The 23,833-nt window shown below is 45.0% G+C and overlaps 1 protein-coding gene across 6 annotated transcripts in view; it reads right to left on the bottom strand.

Annotated features, from left to right (window-relative positions):
• The window catches only part of enpp2 (ectonucleotide pyrophosphatase/phosphodiesterase 2), a 122,462-nt gene that overhangs the window by 42,429 nt on the left and 56,200 nt on the right, over positions 1–23,833 (bottom strand). For all 6 annotated transcript variants that reach the window (XM_070890597.1, XM_070890591.1, XM_070890616.1 and 3 more), the window contains 3 exons: positions 17,176–17,303; positions 8,290–8,377; positions 3,783–3,870 (listed from right to left, as the gene is read on the bottom strand). In XM_070890597.1, the coding sequence (XP_070746698.1) occupies positions 3,783–3,870; positions 8,290–8,377; positions 17,176–17,303 (304 nt within the window). The remainder of the gene's footprint in view (positions 1–3,782; positions 3,871–8,289; positions 8,378–17,175; positions 17,304–23,833) is intronic.

The following is a 23,833-nucleotide window of genomic DNA, read 5'->3' as shown; positions in this document are numbered from 1 at the left end:
TGCACACATACAGAGGCTGAACTTCAGGACATAGTTGACGTATTTACTGAAGCATAGGAAAGTATGGGCCTCACGTTAAACATCAGCAAGACAAAGATCCTCCACCAGCCTGTCCTCGCCGCATAGCACTGTCCCCCAGTCATCAAGATCCACGGCACAGCCCTGGACAATGTGGACCACTTCCCATATCTCGGGAGCCTCCCATCAACAAGAGCAGACATTGACGACGAGATCCAACACCGCCTCCAGTGCGCCACTGGAGCCTTCGGCCACCTGAGGAAAAGAGTGTTTGAAGACCAGGCCCTCAAAACTGCCACCAAGCTCATGGTCTACAGGACTGTAGTGATACCCGCCCTCCTGTATGGCTCAGAAACATGGACCATGTACAGTACTAGAAAATGAATAGTGAATACCTGTACAGGCCTTTAAGCAAATAAGTCATAAAGTCATTATTCATGGCTCAGGTCCAGTGAAGAAGCACTTAGTGAGTCGTAAACAAATTATGACTCTTCATATTTGTTTGCGTCCCTTTGTTAAAAGTAAGGAGGAAAAGTGGAGCCAGCAGTCTGGAGATCAATGCTTCAGTACTGACTTATTGGAAATAACTGACACAAAAAGGAATGGGTGCTTCTGACACATGGGTCACTCAAAAGCAGAGTTTTTATTTGTCTTTGGTATAAGTAGCAAACTTTGCGAGGCTCTCTGTGTTAGTCAGAAGATGACTTTTATTTCTTCTACTCATCTACTGTAAACTGTAGGACAGTGTGTCAGAGGTTAGAGGCTAATTTCTGGCTACACCACCGCATTATAAGCAGAGCCAAGAATGTCACTTGCCACAAGTAGTATGAGATCACGAAAGGCGAGAAGGAATCCAACTCACATATCAACACCATGTAAGGCAGGTTCAGTAAGAACCGAAGATCCAAGTGAGACAGATAACACCAACCCAGGGAAGGAAGGAGATTGACTCAGCCTTGAGTCATTCATGAAAATGAGATTGATAAAGCTCTGGATGTTGTTAATCACTCATGTATACTTGTATACTTGTCCTAGTTGGTAGACTGGCTATTGAAAGCTGTTAATTTGTCAGCTATCTAAGAAATTTCTCTGAAAGTAATCTCACCAATGTAAAACTCACAACCTGGAAGTCCATTCCATGTGTTGATCACACTTTGTGTGAAGAAGAACTTCCCGACATTACTACTAAATTTACCTTGTGTCCTACTGTCAAATGTTTAGTTTGTAGTAGTATTCAGGATCCACCTTTTCTATACTATACTATTTATTATTTTATATATCTCTATAAGGTAACCCCTCAGTTGCTTCCTCTCAATGTCGAAAAGCACATGTTTCTGCAGTCTTTCCTCATAACTCAGTTGTCTAACATTAGAAATCAGGCTTTGTGGCTCTTCTCTAAACTGCCTCCAGAATTTCAATGTCCCTCATGTCCAGATGATCAGAACTGTATTGTTAGCTATTTTTGGCACCATTAAGTTGCCTGCTTTTTCCTCCTTCGCGAGTTATTTTACATTTGTCTATCAAGTTTCATTTGACATTGTTCCACCCACTTACATATTTTGTTTAACTCATTTTGTAGTTCCCAAACTGCCTTCTCAGATTCAACTCCCTTGCCTATCTTGGTATCAGTTTGCATTGAGTTCTGTATCAAAGTAATTCATGTAAATTAGTCATGATAAGGATTGAAACCCCCACTCTGACATAATAAGTAACCACTGCCTCCTACCAATTCGCCAATTTCTTAACCACCTTGTACCTTGAATTCCCACTACTTTAAGTTTAACTAGCAGCCCTTTATACATAACTTTGTCAAATGCTTTTTAGAAGTCAAGATACAGCACAATGCCTTTGGGATATCACTTCTTTAGAAAAGTCAGATATCCAGTCATGTTGGAGTATTCGTCTGCAACTGGAGCATATGCAGAAACTTGATACCATCTTCCTAGGTTGGAACCCCTGAAAGATTGTAGCAAGAATACTGGGTCATTCTTTTGAGTTGTAAGCTTGAACTTTTGTGTATACATCTGAAGTGACTAAAACATCATACAAATACATAGAAGCTACAACACGGAAATAAGCCATTCAGCCCAACCAGATTGTGTCACTGTTACTCTCCATGCGAGCAAATATTTCTAATCTAATTCAACCTCCGTTTCTATATCCCTTTATTAACTTGGTCTTCATCCACCTATCTGATCTAATCTTGAATGCTAACGTATGGCAGAAATTTCCTCGGAGCTGCTCTCGCTCTGCTGCCGTAACTTCTCCAGAATTGTGGTGGAAACCCGATTTATGTAAATGGGGTTTCCGCTGCATTTCTGACAAAGTTACAGCGGCAGAGTGGCAGTAACTCCAAGGAAATTCCCAGCCATAGCTTCCTCCTCAACCACTAACCCTGGAAGTGAATTCCACTGTCTCACAACTCTGTGCATAGAAGTTGGAGATGAAAGCCAGCCCTAAGAAGTTACTCATGTAATGGTGGATAATGTCAGACGTTTCCTCGTTTGCCTGTATGATAAACATAACCCTTGGATGGAAAGGGCAGACCCAGGCTAAGGGTGTAGGTTACATCCTTTTATGTATTACATTGTAAGTGTTCACATCACAGCTAGCAGTCACAGGGCTACCCAATAGATTTAAAAGCCTATTTCTGGCAGGGATCAATTGAGTAAATTTTAAGAGATGCTGCTCCCCAAGAGGAATCTCACTCAATGGAAACACAATTCAGAGATTTTGGCACCCAATTTTCTAGTCATTAATTTTAATCAAAGGAGATTTTATGCCAGGAGCAGAGTCTCTGAATGTTTATCTCAATGAGTCTGATCTATTACATAGTATATATAGCACCAAAACAGGCCATTCAGCCCAACTGGTTTATGCGGCTGTTTATGCTCCACACGAGCCTCCTCCCACCTTACTCCATCTCACTCTATCAACATATCCTCCTATTCCTTTCTCCCCATGTACTCACCTAGCTTCCTCTTAAATGCATCTATGCTATTCACCTCAAACTACTCTATGTGGTAGCAAGTTTCACATTCTAACCACTCTGAGTAAACAAGTTTCTGCTGAATTCCTTATCGGATTTATTAATGACAATCTTATGTTTATGGCCCCTAGGTTTGGACTCTCCACAGGTGGAAACATCTTCTCGCCGTCCACCATATCAAACCCCTTCATAATTTTAAAGACCTCTATCAGGTAACCCCTCAGCCTTCTCTTTTTTAAAGAAAAGAACCCTAGCTTGTTCAGTCTTTCCTGATAGTTACAACCTCTCAGTTCTGGTATCATACTTGTAAAAGCACCAAACCTTAGCCAATTCATTCATCCTGAGTGATAGAGCAAATATCATTTTAGCATAAAAAAAGATATCATCATTAACAATCCAGTAGACTAAAGAAGTGAATACACAGTGCTCTGTCCAGCGGAATGACAACAGCCAAAACTCTTCACAGTAATTAACTAGAGAGCAAAGGAAGGATTTACTACTGATAGTTAGTTCTCTTTTTAAAGTGAAATTATTTTAATCAATCAACTCTTTTAACAGTTATTAATTATTTCCATCACTTTCTACAGATTATTCCTGAAAAAAGTACAAATTTAGCTTTCATTTCATGTTTAATATTCTATATGAAAATGCTGTAGCCTCTCTTTTTCGATGAAAGAATACATTTAAAAAACAATGCCAAAGTATATGTTTCATATAAACTATATTAAGTGATTTCCCCCAATACTTGCTATTATATATACTTGAAAGAACTTACCACACATAACATTATACAGTTCAATATTTTCAAAGGATGGCACTTTAGTTTTATACTTGAAACTAGGCCCATAGCCTATAAAAACAGTCTAGAGAAGCAATAAAACAAAACAAGAGAAATTAAAACATCAAATTATAACACCAAGATAACACATACATATGGATTAAAAATATGAAGTTGATTGTTGATATTCAAGTAGGGTGAGAGGGCAGTGGCTTGCACCTCTAATTCTTCACACAGTGAGTTCTTCATCGCAGCCAAGCTATCATAGGGAGAGTTAACAAGCACTCCAACACGATGTAGGGAGAAATAAGGGCTGGGTCCACCTGAATTGCTATTGTAATAGTATTAGAGTAGTATTAGTAATGGGTTGGGAGCAGGTTGCCCGCTTGGCCTCTTGCTCAGAATGGTGCTGATATGGGCCGCAAATGTAACATTTAAAAATAGAAACATAGAAACATAGAAAATAGGTGCAGGAGTAGGCCATTCGGCCCTTCTAGCCTGCACCGCCATTCAATGAGTTCATGGCTGAACATGCAACTTCAGTACCCCATTCCTGCTTTCTCACCATACCCCTTGATTCCCCTAGTAGTAAGGACTTCATCTAACTCCTTTTTGAATATATTTAGTGAATTGGCCTCAACAACTTTCTGTGGTAGAGAATTCCACAGGTTCACCACTCTCTGGGTGAAGAAATTCCTCCTCATCTCGGTCCTGAATGGCTTCCCCCTTATCCTTAGACTGTGTCCCTTGGTTCTGGACTTCCCCAACATTGGGAACATTCTTCCTGCATCTAACCTGTCTAACCCCGTCAGAATTTTAAACGTTTCTATGAGGTCCCCTCTCATTCTTCTGAACTCCAGTGAATACAAGCCCAGTTGATCCAGTCTTTCTTGATAGGTCAGTCCCGCCATCCCGGGAATCAGTCTGGTGAACCTTCGCTGCACTCCCTCAATAGCAAGAATGTCCTTCCTCAGGTTAGGAGACCAAAACGGTACACAATACTCCAGGTGTGGCCTCACCAAGGCCCTGTACAATTGTAGCAACACCTCCCTGCCCTTGTACTCAAATCCCCTCGCTATGAAGGCCAACATGCCATTTGCTTTCTTAACTGCCTGCTGTACCTGCATGCCAACCTTCAATGACTGATGTAGCATGACACCCAGGTCTCTTTGCACCTGCCCTTTTCCTAATCTGTCATCATTCAGATAATAGTCTGTCTCTCTGTTTTTACCACCAAAGTGGATAACCTCACATTTATCCACATTATACTTCATCTGCCATGCATTTGCCCACTCACCTAAACTATCCAAGTCGCTCTGCAGCCTCATAGAATCCTCCTTGCAGCTCACACTGCCACCCAACTTAGTGTCATCCGCAAATTTGGAGATACTACATTTAATCCCCTCGTCTAAATCATTAATGTACAGTGTAAACAGCTGGGGCCCCAGCACAGAACCTTGCGGTACCCCACTAGTCACTGCCTGCCATTCTGAAAAGTCCCCATTTACTCCTACTCTTTGCTTCCTGTCTGACAACCAGTTCTCAATCCACGTCAGCACACTACCCCCAATCCCATGTGCTTTAACTTTGCACATTAATCTCTTGTGTGGGACCTTGTCGAAAGCCTTCTGAAAGTCCAAATATACCACATCAACTGGTTCTCCCTTGTCCACTCTACTGGAAACATCCTCAAAAAATTCCAGAAGATTTGTCAAGCATGATTTCCCTTTCACAAATCCATGCTGACTTGGACCTATCATATTACCTCTTTCCAAATGCACTGCTATGACATCCTTAATAATTGATTCCATCATTTTACCCACTACCGATGTCAGGCTGACCGGTCTGTAATTCCCTGTTTTCTCTCTCCCTCCTTTTTTAAAAAGTGGGGTTACATTAGCTACCCTCCACTCCATAGGAACTGATCCAGAGTCAATGGAATGTTGGAAAATGACTGTCAATGCATCCACTATTTCCAAGGCCACCTCCTTAAGTACTCTGGGATGCAGTCCATCAGGCCCTGGGGATTTATCGGCCTTCAATCCCATCAATTTCCCCAACACAATTTCCCGACTAATAAGGATTTCCCTCAGTTCCTCCTCCTTACTAGACCCTCCGACCTCTTTTATATCCAGAAGGTTGTTTGTGTCCTCCTCAGTGAATACCGAACCAAAGTACTTGTTCAATTGGTCCGCCATTTCTTTGTTCCCCGTTATGACTTCCCCTGATTCTGACTGCAGGGGACCTACGTTTGTCTTTACTAACCTTTTTCTCTTTACATATCTATAGAAACTTTTGCAATCCGTCTTAATGTTCCCTGCAAGCTTCTTCTCATACTCCATTTTCCCTGCCCTAATCAAACCCTTTGTCCTCCTCTGCTGAGTTCTAAATTTCTCCCAGTCCCCGGGTTCTCTGCTATTTCTGGCCAATTTGTATGCCACTTCCTTGGCTTTAATGCTATCCCTGATTTCCCTTGATAGCCACGGTTGAGCCACCTTCCCTTTTTTATTTTTACGACAGACAGGAATGTACAATTGTTGTAGTTCATCCATGCGGTCTCTAAATGTCTGCCATTGCCCATCCACAGTCAACCCCTTCAGTATCATTCGCCAATCTATCCTAGCCAATTCACGCCTCATACCTTCAAAGTTACCCTTCTTTAAGTTCTGGACCATGGTCTCTGAATTAACTGTTTCATTCTCCATCCTAATGCAGAATTCCACCATATTATAGTCACTCTTCCCCAAGGGGCCTCGCACAACGAGATTGCTAATTAATTCTCTCTCATTACACAACACCCAGTCTAAGATGGCCTCCCCCTAGTTGGTTCCTCGACATATTGGTCTAAAAAACCATCCCTTATGCACTCCAGGAAATCCTCCTCTACCGTATTGCTTCCAGTTTGGTTAACCCAATCTATGTGCATATTAAAGTCACCCATTATAACTGCTGCACCTTTATTGCACGCATCCCTAATTTCATGTTTGATGCCCTCCCCAACTACTACTGTTTGGAGGTCTGTACACAACTCCCACTAACGTTTTTTGTCCTTTGGTATTCTGCAGCTCTACCCATATAGACCCTACCTCTCCATATAGCTGGTTGAATAAAAACACAGTATTGTGGAGTACTAAGCCATACAGATGAGAAAGATCGATCTCTAGCCTTTCCTCCATTAACTGATCACTAAAGTTGAACAAAACAATAAAAATTGCCAGACTTATTTTTGGGTGGGTGGGAATGGAGTGAGGGGGGGGGAGGGGAGGTGGCAGTAAGAGCTAAGGATTTCCCTGCTGAGACTGCATGGATCCTTTGCATAGTGAATAAAATGGTGTATCTTTGATGTGTGATTGTTAACTAAATGTTATTTTAACACAAAAACCACTTCCAATTCATTTTTAGGGGATGTTGAGGGGGAGTGCAATGCATTTGTTTTAAAATATTGGACAAGATTTTGGACAAGTAGTTCTGTTCAAATATCTTTTTTAAAAACAGAATGAACTACAGTAGCACAAATATAAGTTGTGACATTTAGTATGATTTAAATTTGGTTTAAAGACATTGCAAAACCTTCTATGTTAAACAAATATCAATTTCTCCCATTTTATAAATCATGTTAACATCGGTGGGAAATCCATTACATCAAAAAATCTGCCCAGGTTGCTACATGCAAATAACATGTCTTTATGGATAATTTTTTTTAAAGTTACTGTTTGAGCTGCATTAAATGTGGTTATCAGTTTGGTACTGAATTCTATTATAAGAAAGAAAAAGAGAATAAGGGGAAAGGGAGGAACATTTAGTGAGACCTTTCTCTCCCTCTTGTGATTTCTTGTTATAACTCAGCTCACCGCCCACCCATCTGTAGGATGTTGCCAGTGGGAACGCTATTAAGAGTTTGGCCTAACCCAACATCCACAACACCAGTGCAATCTTCAATTAAACCTACAGGCAATGAACTATAGGTAACTTTATCTGTGGGTCCTGGGTTTGCTCTAGGTCCAAATAGCACTTTTGTGCTTACTCGAAGCAAAGTTCAATCTCCAGTGCCAGCTACAACAACTAGGTAGATCAAGAACAGAGGCAGAGAGATGGATGTAGGAGCAGGTCTGCTGAGGAGCACTGGAAGAGAAGACAGGCTGAAAGGGTTATGAAACAAACACCCATAATCTTGGCCCAGAGTTATTTCAGAATAATGCATTCAACTTAGAAAACAAAATTCAGAACAGTAATGTCATCTGATATGAGTTGTTATGAAATTGGATTTGAAGCAATAACTGAAGATTAGAACACTGCAAACAATATCGCATCATGTTTGGAAAGGGAGTGAAAGGCAAATTTGTACAGACAAAAATATAATTATGTCAAATTTTCCATTAATCTAGGGTTGAACAAAGTTAAAACCTGTTACACACCCCGCACAATTTTCCTTCCCCTGCCGAAGTTGTAAGTTCCACCCAAAAGTTTTAGTAAAAAATCACTCATTGAATTATGTCATTCCTACCTGCATACTATTGATTTTATTGTCATAGCCATGGTCACCTTGAAAACTACATTTTCCTGAGACCTTCCTGGTGACATCCATTGGTTTTCTAAATACAGGAGAGAAAGTTAACATGTGACTTCTTAAAGCACTAAAAAGTAAATTTTACACGCACATTAAGTTTGTTTGCTACATTATAAAGCTCCCTGGACTGAAATGGGCTGCAGCGGTTTTTCCTGGTCCTGTAAATTCCTATAAATGGTCCACTGTATTATTTAGTTTTATAAATGGGTGAACAGTGGTAGGGCAGTTTTTATCTTTGATTTATTTCTTGATCACAAGCCATTTTGCAGAAATGGCTGCACTGAGTATTTTTCCTCAAGTTAATCCTCAATGCAACAATCCACTCATAATGATATTTGTATTATACTTCTTCTACGCTGATTTCAAAATACAAATATAAGATGTTACCTACAAATATTGAATTTTGCCCAAAGAAAGATACAGATGGAATTTCTATATACTGCTCTATTCATGTTTGTCATACTACAAAATATTTTTACTTACTTCTTATTTCAAGCAACTAAATATTGCAAACGAGTTCAAACAGGAAAACTGAGAAACATTTAATAGTTAACTGACCAGGTATAAACACATTTTTAAATTTAAAATGTTCAAAATGGCTAGGACTGAGTACACACAGAGTATGTAATTTCCTTTTATCACTCCATGAAACAAATCTCCGTATCACCGCAGTGTACATTACAAACCATGCTATACAGCTGCCAGAATCGGACATCTGAAGTGGAAGTACAAACTTCTTTTACTTCCACTTTGTACATCAGTAAACAAACTACTTTTCTCTGTATATTTGAATGAATACCACAAATAAAAGTACATTTCAAAGTAGTACTAAGAATGGGTTTGGAGGATACTGATAAACTGGCCAGTGATGGAATTTCAACCCTTGATGCATTTTGAGCTTGTAATGGTTTATAGATTATGCAAGATATATATTAATAATCTCTGTGGGTAAACAGCACTGAAAGTAAAACTAAATGGTCCGATAGGTGTGACATGGCAAAGGTGTCCAATTAAAAACAAGGGCATACAAAGTGGCCAAAACTAGTGGGAGGACAGAAGATTGGGAAGCTTTTAAAAGCCAGCAAAGAATGACTAAAAAAATAATTAAGGGAAGATAGATTATGAAAGTAAACTAGCACAAAATATAAAAACAGATAGCAAGAGTTTCTATAGGTATATAAAAAGGAAAAGAGTGGCTAAAGTAAATGTTGGTCTCGTAGAGGACGAGTCCAGGGAATTAGTAATGGGGAACATGGAGATGGCAGAAACTCTAAACAAATATTTTGTATCAGTCTTTACAGTAAAGTACACTAACAATATCCCAACAGTGGATAGTCAAGGGGCAATGGGGGGGGAGAAACTTAGCACAATCACAATCACTAAGGAAGTAGTACTCAGTAAGATAACGGGACTAAAGGTAAATAAATCCCCTGGACCCGATGGCTTAAGAGAAGAAGCAGCAGGGCGATATGGATGCATTGGTTGTAATTTAGCAAAATTCTCTGGATTCTGGGGAGGTCCCAGCAGATTGGAAAACTGCAAATGTAATGCCCCTATTTAAAAAAGGAGGCAGACAAAAAGTGGGAAACTATAGATCAGTTAGCCTAACATCTATGGTTGGGAAAATGTTGGAGTCCATTATTAAAGAAGCAGTAGCAGGACATGTGGAAAAGCATAATTCAGTCAGGCAGAGTCAGCATGGATTTATGAAGGGGAAGTCATGTTTGATAAATTTGCTGGAATTCTTTGAGGATGTAACAAACAGGGTGGATAAAGAGGAACCAGTGGATGCGGTGTATTTGGACTTCCAGAAGACATTTGACAAGGTGCCACATAAAAGGTTACTGCACAAGATAAAAGTTCACGGGGTGGGGGCAATATATTTACATGGATAGAGGATTGGCTAATGAACAGAAAACAGAGAGTTGGGATAAATGGTTCATTCTCGGGTTGCCAATCAGTAACTAGTGGGGTGCCGCAGGGATCAGTGCTGGGAGCCCAACTATTTACAATCCATATTAATGACTTGGAATAAGGGACCTGTTATGTCTCAAATAAAGTAATGTAACTGAGTACTGTAGACATGAATAAGTGTGACCTTAGTTCCTTTATTCTAACTCCAGAGTGCCGGTACAGCATGGACGGCCTGCTTATATACAGTGCTCCCAAGGGATGCTGGGATCCCTTGGGACTCCAACAGGTACACCCTCTGGTGACGGTATAATACTGGTTACATAGGGTTGCATACAGAACATCACTCCCTCCCAAAGTCAATAGTACACTTATTTACAGGGTGAGACGATCTGGGACCTTTCGGTCCCTAGTCGATCGTCTCGGTACAAATGCAGGTATAGGTGAGTTGGTTGGTTCTTCACTGGGCTGCTGTGCAGCTGGCCTTGCCGGGCTGCTGGGGATGGTGAGTTCAGCTTCGTGGTCAACCGTAATGTCGGTTGCCACTTGTGTGTGTGTCGAAGGGTCAAAGTTGGTGGTGTCCTCTTCGGGTTGCTCATGGCTGTCTGTGAATCGCAGTTTGGTTTGGTCCAAATGGTTTCTGCAAGTTAGTCCATTTGCGAGTTTGACCTGAAACATCCTACTCCCTTCTTTGGCTATGACAGTGCCAACAAGCCATTTGGGAACATGTCCATAGTTGAGTAGAAATACAGGGTGACAAATTTGCGCGATCATGGTACATGCTTTGTTGATGCCGCCTGTCCTCGACGTGATCATGGAGATCAGGATGGACAAGAGAGAGCCTTGTTTTGAGCGCCCTTTTCATGAGCAGCTCAACTGGGAGAACCCCGGTGAGTGAGTGGGGTCTGGTGCGGTAGCTGAGCAGGACTCAGGACAGGCGGGTCTGCAGGGAGCCTTCCGACACACGTTTCAAGCTTTGCTTAATCGTTTAGACTGCCTGTTCTGCCTGGCCGTTGGATGCGGACTTGAACGGGGCAGATGTAACGTGCATTCATTTAATTCAGCATTGGTGAAGCACGATCCATTGGCGCTGACAAGGACATCAGGCAGGCCGTGCGTGACAAACATGGCTCGTAGGCTTTCAATGTTGGCAGTGGACGTGCTTACAGACATTATTACACAATCAATCCATTTTGAATAAGCATCCACAACAACAAAAAACATTTTGCCTAGGAATGGGCCATCAAAGTCAACGTGGATCCTCGACCACGGTTTGGAGGGCCATGGCCACAAACTTAGCGGTGCCTCCCTGAGTGTATTGCTCAGTTGAGAGCAAGTGTTGCATTGCCGCACGCAAGACTCCAAATCTGAGTCGATGCCGGGCCACCACACATGGGATCTGGCTATAGCCTTCATCATTACTATGCCTGGGTGGGTACTGTGTAGGTCACATATGAACATTTCCCTGCCTTTCTTAGGCAAAACCACGCGATTACCCCACAAAAGACACTCCGTCTGTATGAACATTTCGTCTTTACGCCACTGGAACGGCTTGATCTCTTCATGCATCTCCGCTGGGATGCTGGATCAGCTCTCATGGAGGACACCGTTTTTTAGAAGGGACAGTAAAGGATCCTGGCTGGTCCAGGTCCTGATCTGGCGGGCTCTATCGGGTGACATTTCATTTTCAAATGCATCCATCACCAAGAGCAAGTCTGCAGGCTGTGCCATTTCCACCCTGGTGGTGGGCAATGGTAGCCAACTGAGAGCAACAACGCAGTTCTCTGTGCCTGGTCTGTGGCGGATTACATAGTTATATGCAGACAGCGTGAGCGCCCATCTTTGGATGCGAGCAGAGGCATTGGTATTAATACCTTTTCTTTCTGAGAATAGCGATATGAGCGGCTTATGGTCAGTTTCTAACTCGAATTTAAGCCCAAACAAATACTGGTGCATTTTGTTTTACCCCGTAAACGCATGCCAGAGCTTCTTTTTCAATCATGCTGTAGGCCCTTTCAGCCTTGGACAAACACCTTGCTGCATAGGCGACCGGTTGCAATGTTCCCGATTCGCAATGTAACACACACCCAACCCCGTACGAAGACACATCGCAAGCTAGCACTAAACGTTTACATGGGTCATACAGAACAAGCAGATCGTTGGAATATAACAGATTTCTGGCTTTCTCAAAAGCAGTCTCTTGTGATTTTCCTCCATACCCAGTCATCTCCCTTGCGTAGCAACACATGTAGAGGTTCTAGCAAGGTGCTTAACCCGGGTAGGAAATTACCAAAATAATTGAGGAGTCCCAGGAACGACCGCAGCTCCGTCACATTCTGTGGTCTCAGCATGTTCTTGATGGCCTCCTTGGGTCTGATGCCGTCTGCCGCGATTCTTCTCCCTAAGAACTCGACCTCTGGCGCCAGGAAAACACACTTCGAGCATTTCAACCCGAGTCCCACACGATCTAGCCGACTTAGAACCTCTTCCAGGTTCTTCAAGTGTTAGATGGTGTCCCGACCTGTGATCAATATGTCGTCCTGGAAAACCACGGTGCGCGGAATCGACTTTAGCAGGCTCTCCATGTTCCTTTGAAAAATAGCCGCGGCCGATCGAATCCCAAATGGGCATCAATAGATGATGAACAGACCTTTGCAATGTTGATGCAGGTGAGGCCTTTCGAAGATTCCGCCAGTTCCTGCGTCATATAGGCCAAGGTCAAGTCCAACTTGGTGAACGTCTTTCCTCTTGCCAGTGTCACAAATAGGTCGTCTGCCTTGGATAGCAGGTACTGGTCCTGCAGCGAAAAGCGGTTAATCGTTACTTTATATTCCCCACAAATTCTAACCATGCCATCGCCCTTGAGGACAGGAACAATCGGACTGGCCCACTCATTGAACTCCACCAGCACGATGATGCCCTCTCATTGCAGCCTGTCCAGCTCGATCTCCACTTTCTCTCGCATCATATATGGCACCACCCATGCCTTGTGGTGGATGGGTCATGTACCGGGAACCAAGTGGATCTGCATCTTCGCCCCTGAGAAACTTCCGATGCCTGGCAAAATAACGACAGAAACTTGCTCAGAACCTGGGCACATAAGGCGTCGCTGATGGACGAAAGCGCTCAGATGTCATCCCAGTTCCAGTGGATTTTTCCCAGACAGCTTCTGCCGAACAGTGTGGGGCCATCTCCTGGTACAATCCATAGTGGGAGTTCGTGCACTGCTCCATCATAGGAGACTTTTACTGCTGCGCTGCCAATTACAGGGATCAGCTCTTTAGTGTCAGTCCTCAGCTTGGGGCTGTGTGCCTTGTTGTACCACAGGCTGTGGAAGGCCTTTTTGCTCATGATGGACTGACTCACACTCATGTCCAGTTCCATGGATACTGGAATTCTGTTCAGTTCAATTTTTAACATGATCGGTGGACATTTCGTGATGAAGGTGTGTACCCCATACACTTCTGCCTCCTCGGTTTGAGTCTCTAGTTCAGTTTGATCCGCCATGGATGGGTCTTCCTCTGCAACGTGGTGGTTTGCAGGGTTTGCAGCTTGTCTGCACACTCGCTGGAGGTGTCCTATTGTTCCACAGCCTTTGCACGCATAGTGTTTGAAGTGGCATTGATGGGCTCGATGATCACCTCCGCAGCGCCAACAAGGTGTTAATTGCCTCGCATTAATGCTTAATGGCGGACTCTGGATCATCTGAGGTCGTGCAGCTGCAGGCGTGTACATTCTGCCATATGCATTCCTGCCTGTAAACGATGTTACTTTGTGTACAGTACTTGCCAAAACCTCTTTATGTTGCAAAATTTGTTTGGTATTATCGCTGGTGGACATAAATGCCTGGGCTATCGTTATAGCTTTGCTCAGGTTCAGTGTTTCAACAGTCAGTTGTTTGCGAAGGATAATCTCATAGCCAGTGCCAAGCATAAAAATGTCTCTTAGCATTTGCTCCAGGAATCCATCGAATTCGCAATGTCTTGCAAGGCGTCTTAGTTTGGCGAAGTAGCTCGCCACTTCCTGGCCTTCAGACCGTTGACATGTGTAAAATCGATACCTTGCCATCAGAATGCTCTCCTTTGGATTTAGGTGCTCCCAGACCAGCGTACTCAGTTCGTCATACCATTTGTCTGTTGGTTTCACCGGAGCAAGAAGATTCTTCATGAGGCCACAGGTTGTTGCCCCGCAGACGGTAAGCAGGATCGCCCTTCATCTGGCAGCGTTCGCACACCCTGCCAGCTCGTTAGCCACGAAGTATTGGTCGAGTCGCTCCATGAAGGCCTCCCAATCAGTCCCTTCTGTGAATTTCTCCAGGATGCCAACAGTTCTCTGCATTTTCACGTTGTGGTTTGTTATCTCGTCAGTTGTTATGCCTCAAATAAAGTAATGTAACTGAGTACTGTAGACGTGAGTAAGTGTGACCTTAGTTCCTTTATTCTAACTCCAAAGTGCTGGTACAGCATGGGAGGCCTGCTTATATACAGTGCTCCCAAGGGATGCTTAGATCCCTTGGGACTCCAACAGGTACGCCCTCTGGTGGCGGTATAATACTGGTTACATCGGGTTGCATACATAACAGGACCGAGTGTAACGTAGCCAAGTCTGCTGTTGATACAAAGATGAGAGGAAAAGCAATGTGTGAGGAGGACACAAAAAATCTGCAAAAGGATATAGACAGGCTAAGTGAGTGGGCAAAAAATTGGCAGATGGAGTATAATGTTGCAAAGTGTGAGGTCGTGCACTTTGGCAAAAAAAAATCAAAGAGCAAATTATTATTTAAATGGAGAATGATTGCAAAGTGCTGCAGTACAGCGGGAGCTGGGGGTACTTGTGCATGAAACACAAAAGGTTAGTATGCAGGTACAGCAATTGATCAGGAAGGCCAATGGAATCTTGGCCTTTATTGCAAAGGGGATGGAGTATAAAAGCAGGGAAGTCTTGCTACAGTTATACAGGGTATTGGTGAGGCCACACCTGGAATACTGCGTGCAGTTTTGGTTTCCATATTTACAGAAGGATATACTTGCTATGGAGGCAGTTCAGAGAATGTTCACTAGGTTAATTCCGGAGATAAGGTGGTTGACCTATGAGGAATGGTTGAGTCGGTTTGGCCTCTACTCATTGGAATTCAGAAGATTGAGAGGTGATCTTATCGAAACGTATAAGATTATGAGTGGGCTTGACAAGGTGGATGCAGAGAGAATGTTTCCACTGATAGGGGAGACTAGAACTAGGGGGCATAATCTTAGAATAAGGGGCCGCCCATTTAAAACTGAGATGAGGAGAAATTTCTTCTCTGAGAGGGTTGTAAATCTGTGGAATTCTCTGCCTCAGAGAGCTGTGGAAGCTGGGACATTGAATAAATTTAAGACAGAGATAGACAGTTTCTTAACCGATAAGGGAATAAGGGGTTATGGGGAATGGGCTGGGAAGTGGACCCAAGTCCATGATTGGATCAGCCAAGATCATATTAAATGGCGGAGCAGGCTCAAGGGGACGTATGGCCTATTCCTGCTCAGATTTCTTATGTTCTTATGTTGCAACGTAGGCTTAACTCGTTATCTTGGGCTCTAAGTAGTACAGTAATGGAAATGTTAGAAATAGTTATACCATAGGCAGTCATGTGATACATTATATATCACAATGTGAGGCTAACCAGATAACACATGAATAATTTTAGAGATACCGATTATATTGCATGATCTTGACAGACCTGTCACATAATTTCCTGAGGAAGAGAGTGTATGAAGACCAGGACCTCAAATCTGGCACCAAGCTTATGGTCTACAGGGCAGTAGTGATACCGGCCCTCCTATATGGCTCAGAGACTTGGACTATATACAGATGACACCTCAACGTGCTGGAGAAGTACCACCAGCGCTGCCTCCACAAGATCCTGCAAATCCATTGGGAGGATAGACGCAACAACGTCAGTGTTCTCGTTCAGGCCAACATCCCCAGCATCGAAGCACTGACCACACGCGACCAGCTCCATTGGGCGGGCCACATCACCCGCGTGACTGACACGGGACTCCCTAAACAAGTGCCCTACTCGGAACTCCTACACGGCAAGCAAGTCCCAGGTGGGCAGAGGAAACGCTTCAAGGACTCCCTCAAAGCCTCCTTGATGAAGTGTAACATCCCCTCCGGCATCTGAGAATCCCTGGCCCAAGACCACCCAAAGTGGAGGAAGAGCATCAGGGAGAGTGCAGAGCACCTCGAGTCTCGTCTCCGAGAGCAAGCAGAAATCAAGCGCCAACAGCGGAAAGAGCGTGCGGCATACCAGGCTCCCCACCCACTCTTTCCTTCAACCACTGTCTGCCCCACCTGTGACAGGGACTGTAGGTCCCACATTGGACTGTACAGCCATGAGAGAACTCACTTTTAGAGTGGAAGCAAGTCTTCTTCGATTTCGAGGCTGCCTATGATGATGACATAATTTAGTCTAAGAGATTCAAATAATGACGAAGCATAAGAGTATGGCTCACATGGTTCACACATTTTATGTGAACACAGATTAATATAAAATGTTAGTCCATTCTTTGTGAACTAATGTATATTGCAGTCTCAGCAAAGTGAAAACATTACAACTAGTTAAAAGAAAAGCTTAAATTATACTGAAACCGGAGGTTATTATAGTGTTACTGATGAATAGCATTATCACAATTTACAGGAGTATAAGGAAAGTAAGAGACTAATATATCCTTCCACAATCCTAAACCTGAAAAAAACAGAGTTTTTGTGTGCTGTACATAATATAGTGTAAAAACTGTCAGTTTTAATGGACAGTCATTTACAGTAAATAATTAAAATTGTGCAAGAATAGAGTAATTTCTTGAAAGCGCCCAAATATTTATCTTAAAACAGAAAAAAGTAACCTGTGATTTGTATGCAATTCAGGTTAAGTACCTTGCTACCAGCCACTTCCTCTCAACCATTAAATGGACATCTTCAATTCTTCTGTTGTTGGCATAGTGCAAACGTTTTGGGAGGTTCATCTTCAAATAGGGCTTGAAATGCTGGTCAGGCTTTTTACACTAAAAACAAATGAATTTGAACAAATCATCTAGTGCAAGGAGCACTGATAATAAAAAGCAACTCGTACAATGATTCAGCGGTAAGTTACAGTTACTTTTGGATATGAACTAGTGATCATTTGTGGAAACTGGTCTGTGCAAAAGCCAATTAAGTCACTCCACACAGCTCCTCCGCTCAAAAACAAAACAAATTCACGCACAGTATGGGTGACACAGAAACACTATCATATCACTACACTTTTGTTTCTTTCCCTAGATACAAGCAGCAGATCTCAAATTTTATGCAATACATTGTCTAACTAGATTTAATGCAAAGTAACAGGAGCAAATAAGGAGAATTCATATTCCACTTGTATTTTGGACTTGCACAATCAGTTTTAAAAATCTCACTGCGTTGATAATGCAGTGTGCTGGAGCACCAATACACTGCAGCAGAGAGTGTGGGATGTTGGTTTGTACGCAATATTCCCTGCATTAAAAATTCCCAATATCCGGCAGTGCCACCGTTAGAAGGCTCTAAGCAAGGAGGAAGATAAGAATCCGGAGGAATCATAACTATCCAATCCCGCACACCTCCCATGACTCGTCCCAGAGCAGCATTTGGGGAGGTTTGGGAGCTGGTTTTTTCAGCCATGGACAGTATGTGGTACAAGCAGATCGATATGTTAAGGAGAAAATACGTTTTAAAAAAAAATCTGCTTTTTCCCCCCCTTGAAACTTAACCTGACCTTACTAAAAATGTTTTCCAGATAACGATCCTCAACCATTTCCCTAATGATCATCACATTAGGGGAAGGAAAAAGTGGCATATCTAGAATGGATTTACATAGTATCATGCTATTGTGACATGCCAAATGTGGAACTTGCAGCTTGAGTTTTACTTGTAGGTGACACGGCATAGATTCATCCACACAAGGAATTTCTGAATTTGGTCAGACCATCAAGGGGGGGGTTGCGGGGGGGGGGGGGGAGGGGGAGTGGGAGGTGTTGAATGTGCTCAGACGAAGCAGTGGCCAGAGGAACCAAAACAATCTGAACATGCGTCAACCTGAGGGACTCTTGAATATTGCCTCGGAGTCTTACAAAGACAGAAGTTTTCACCAGGTCATCTGCCCTATACTCTTGGCTTGGGAATATATATTTGCCATGAGAGAATCAGAGAGGAATAAAACAAAAAAAGTTAAAAAGGAATATTGGGCAGTGGGGAAGTATTATGTGATTAGTTATGGAAATCACTGGGAAGGTTGGAGTAAGCTGTTGTAATAGCAACTTCAGAGACTCTGGGCGTGAAATTGGGCTCGATAGCCCTTGGTGAAGGCGCTAGCATGTGCAGCAGCTAAAGTCCGTTGGAGGTATGCAGAACAGACACATCGTGCTACACCAGTAGTGCTATTTGTGAGCTCCACACTCCAGCCAATGCCCTCTCTTAACCTCGCACCGCGTTAAGCAGCAGGCAGGACCTCCCACCAGCACTATTTAAAGGGATCATCAACTATTTACAGGTTAGTTGCTGGTTGATTTCTTCTAGCTGTTGCTATGATTCTACAAGTATTTGATACTTTCTAGAGTTGTTTCAAGTTGCAAATGCCTACAAAGAGTGGCGTGGCAGGTGCTGAAGGAGTTTTGTCCTGACTTCAAGGCTTCCACACAAACCAATTGCTCCCAGACATGGGTGCACTAGTAGACGAAAGGAGCAGTGTGGCAGACTGGCCTGGCCCAGCAGTCTGCGCCGCCCCCAGCCTGCGAACAGTGTGGTGGCATACCACTCCAGGGAGCAGCATGTGCTAGAACAGGAGAACGACGGCAGCAAAGAGGGCGACTGGATTGGACATCATCAAGATCCAGGTTGCTGATTGGAGCATGGGTAGGTACAGCAGGAATGGCGAGGTCGGGGCGAAGGAGTGGCGAGAGATTATAGAGACACGTGATCGGGGCCCAGGAGAGGCGTGACTGCAGGGCCTAGAAGAGCCGAGGGCCCAGGGGCAGCACAGACCAGTCCACACTGCGATATGTGCGTGCACTAGGTCCGTGCAGCAGAGCTGGTCTCCAGTTGTCTGGTTAATCCTAGCCACTGGACCAAGACCGAGCTCTGTCAAGCCCGTGTAGTGGCTGGTGTGCAATGGCCACCACACGTTAAAAAAATTCACGCACAGACATCTTCCACCCTTCAACATGTAGTTCGTGATCTGGAATATTCATTGAAATACCTGTGAACTTTTTGGCGTGGAAACAAATCATCCTCGATTCGAGGGACCACCTATGATGATGATGACTAGTAGGCATTCCCCTTGGAATAGAGCATGACTGGGAGAATGAACAGAGGCCACACAGAGCAGGACAAGTTGCCAGAAGAGGAAGATGACGGGGTGCCGGAGCGGGAGAAGAAGGGCTCTCAGCAGGAGCCGATATCTGCAGAAGGTCTTTAGGGAGCAGATCTGTTGGAGAACAGATTTCTGGAGTGCTGTGACACCCTGCAAGCCCCTTTGAACACTAATAGCCACAACTGTGATGGCAGCAGTCTGAGTTTCCACTGCAGCACTCAGACATTGGGTGGTTGCTGTTTGTGCTGCAATGGAAGCTCAGACATTGGCCATCAGACACTGCATCATGGTGGGGTCCACAAGTGCGCTAATGGAGTTGGCCACCACTTCCATACTGGAAAGAATGGGCTCCATGCTCTGTTCAAAACTCTGTGCCAAGTTGGTGCTAGACTCCGCCATGCTCATTGACATTGAACGCAGGCTTTCTGGCAGGTTTCCTAATGCACCAATCATTTAGTTTTGCGTACCCATCGCGTTCTTTTGTAGGCTGGCCCATCTGAGTCCTCAACAGCAGGACCTGTGTGCGACCTCATCCTCCTGCGAGTTGATATCTGCGCTATCCTTGCCCCCTGTCCTGGCTGCAGCGCCATCGTGCCTCTAATCTATCCTCGAAGATATGCTTGTTTCAGTATCTGAGCTGGTGGCTTACACCATCTGCAGCTGTAAGTTAGAAGAGATTGTGGGATGAGGGGGAATTGGGATGTGAGAAGGAAGATTAGGTATGAGGATACCGTCATCTTCAATAGTTTCAGCCCCGCCACTGGCCACGGCCTCAGCAATGGCCATGCCAATAATGGCCAGCACTTCTCCTTCATGAGGATTAGGAAATGCAAGCTCGTTTGTCCAGCTCCAGTTAGCTCCTGCTGCCTCCGATTGTGCACCACCTTGTCCTACAAGAGAGTGGGAAGTGTGTCAGTGAGTGTTGTGCAATCTGTTTGGGTGATGTGGCTGTCATGGTTGAATAGCTGTCAGTGTGTGCAAACTGTGAGATGTGGGTGCGAGGGTGCGGTGAAACAGATGAATGTTTTTTTATGAGTCCTGATTGTCAGAGATTGTTTGTAGGTGAGTGATGCTGGGGGTGGTGAATTGAATAGTGGCTGAGGCTAGTGGTGCAGTTGGTAAGATATGGCATTTGAAGTCGCATTCACTGGCCTTGACCACTCGTGTGAGGTAATTAAACTTAGAAACAATGGGCCCAAGTTTCCACAAGAAAAAAAACGGGCGCCCCTCCGAGCTGGGCGCCCGTTTTTCGCGCCTAAAACGGCGCCTAAAAAAATCCTCGGTATTCTCCACCTACTTACAGGTCCTGTGGCACTCCGCGCAGCCAGCACGAGCTGTGGGGGGGCGGAGCCAGGTCCCGGCGCTGAAAACAGTGCGGGACCTCTGCACATGCGCGCTACAGTGGGCACGCAAGTGCAGTAACTCCAGGCGCCGAACTGTGTGGGAGGGGCCCGAAGCACGCAGCCCCTAGCCCTGGCTAAATGGCCTCGCTGGGGCTGCGTTAATGAGGCTCCTCCCACGGCCAGCTCCTGCTCCCCCCCCCCCGCCCCGACCCGAGACCCGACACCCGCTCCCCCCCCCCGCCCCGACCCGACACCCGCTCCACCACCCCCCCGCCCCGACCCGACACCCGCTCCCGCCCCGACCCGACACCCGACACCCGCTCCACCAGCCCCCCCGCCCTGACCCGACACCCGCTCCACCACCCCCCCCGCCCTGACCCGACACCCGCTCCCGCCCCGACCCGAGACCCGCTCCCCCCCGCCCCGACCCGACACCCGCTCCCCCCCCGCCCCGACCCGAGACCCGCTCCCGACCCGACCCGAGGCCCGCTCCCCCGCACCGACCCGAGGCCCGCTCCCCCCCCCACCCCCGACCCGACCCGACCGGAGACCCGCGCCCCCCCCCGACCCGAGGCCCGCTCCCCCCCCCCCCCCCGCCCCGACCCGACACCCGCTCCTGTTCCCCGACCCCCCCTCTCTCTTCCCCACCCCCCCTCTATCTTCCCCCCCACTCTCTTCCCCCCCCTCTCTCTTCCCCCTCCCTCTCTCTTCCCCCCTCCCCTCTCTCTCCCTCCCCCCCCCCCCTCTCTCTTCTCCCTCCCTCTCTCTGTCTCTGACCCCTCCCGCTCAGCGGCACGAACGGCTGCAGAATTCTCCCTGGCTGAAGCACTTTCACACAGGTAGGAAGATGGTTTATTTAATCTTTTCTTGGCTTATAAATGTTTATTCAGGTTGGATTTATTTGTATAATATTTGTAGAAGTATAAATAAGGATTTATTGTCGAATATAATGAGTTCCCTTCTCCCCCCACCTCGTTCTGGACGCCTAATTTGTAACCTGCGCCTGATTTTTTAATGTGTAGAACAGGTTTTTTCAGTTCTACAAAAATCTTCACTGGCTCCATTCTACTTTAGTTTGGAGTACATTTTCACTGTGGAAACTTTCAAATCAGGCCTCAGTGGCCGGACACGCCCCCTTTTGAAGAAAAAATTCTGTTCTAAACTAGAACTGTTCTACCTGACTAGAACTGCAGAAAAAAAAATGTGGAGAATTGCAATTTCTAAAATAGTCCGTTCTCCACCAGTTGCTCCTAAAAATCAGGCGCGAATCATGTGGAAACTTGGGCCCATAGGAACAGCAGTAGACCATTTAGCCCCTCGAGCCTATTCCGCCATTCAATGAGATCATGGTTGATCGGTGACCTAACTCCATTTACCCGCCTTTGGTCCATAATTGGCTCCAGGCTTGACCCCTGGCATCACCCTCCCTGGCTATCTGCTCCCACTGCCTTTTGACTGTGTGTCTCCTGCCCCCTGCGATACAAGACGTCTCTCCTCCTTTCCACCTCCACCACCAAGATTCCAGTGCAGCGTCCGAAAACCTTTGGAGCCCGCTCTTTCCCATGTTGTGCCAATCTTCACTGTTTCCCAGGTTAGATTCATATCCTGCACGACTCCCAGTACCTGCTCCAGTCACAATACACCTCCCCTTTAAGAGGTGCAAGCTAGCTTTAAACAGTGCAGGCTAGCTTTAAGAAATACAAGGAAGTTACGATTTTTGGGCCCCTGCTAATGCGTGCAGCCAATGAACAGTGCAGTTAGCACTGGCTGCAAGCAGCAATCATGCTAATGAGTAGGCAGCACGAAGATGGCGTGCTGCCTGCATTTCAAACAACAACTGCAGGTTAATCGTGCATCGTGATCCCTGCACCCGATTTTGGGGGTTATCCAATTTAGCCCCCTGTATGTTTAAGTAGTTGCGAAAAGCTCCAAATCTCATTCCAAAAGTCAGGGTGGAAGCCTTGTTAGAAACAAGGGAATATGGAGGTACAGAAGTGCAGACTCTCTTCTGCACCAACTGGAATGTGATGCAAATACTAAGCATCATAAAACAAGTACATTCTGTAGCATTACAGTCCCACCTCTTTCTCCAGCCCAGCTCAAATCATCAGGGAAAGCAGATGTTTATAGTGTTCTTCATCTCCCCACACTTTCCCGCCCGAGCTATATCATTAAGTGTTAGAAGCTTCCCTCTCCCATTTTGCTGGCAAAAGTTTATTTCAACATTTTTTTTAATTCAAAAAAATCCTGCTCCTTTGTTGCTATTGCTACAAGTAAACAGCCAGCAGAGAATCATTCACTAACACTGATAGTAGAATATGCAAAATGGTTGAGCATCTCCACGCCGTGGTGATATGGTAACCACAATATGGTAGCAGAAACTTTTGGCATTCTATGCATGTGCACCATTCTTTTCCATCTAAAGGGTTTAAATTGGGTGGATTTTGGGTCCTTTTGAATTAATCTAGTTCAGTTACTTCCAGGTTCTAGGCAATGTCCTCACAAAATGGCTGTTGGTCTATTTAAAATTGTAGAAATTGAATAGCACCCCATTTGGGATGATAATTTTTGTGGCAATGCAAATATATCGCCAGGCGCTACGTAAGTGGAGACGATGCAAACTTCCGGTTTAGTGCTCCAGGAAGGAAGCTGAGCACTAAATGAAGCGTTACCACGTCCCTTGGAGCGCTAAAGCCAGCAGGAGGGGAGGTAGTGGTGCAGCGCTGCACAATATCGAGTGCAGAGCCACCAGAATCAGTGGCTCCTTCCCGCCCTCAAAGGGAAGGGCCATTGCTACAGGCTCTGCATGGAAACGATGTCCCTCCTTGCCGACAGCAGCCGCGATCCACAATGGTCAGCCCCAAAC

This window comes from Pristiophorus japonicus, chromosome 1, assembly GCF_044704955.1.
Source record: "Pristiophorus japonicus isolate sPriJap1 chromosome 1, sPriJap1.hap1, whole genome shotgun sequence".
NCBI classification, from domain to species: Eukaryota; Metazoa; Chordata; class Chondrichthyes; family Pristiophoridae; genus Pristiophorus; species Pristiophorus japonicus.
This window is presented reverse-complemented; position numbering and strand designations above follow the sequence as displayed.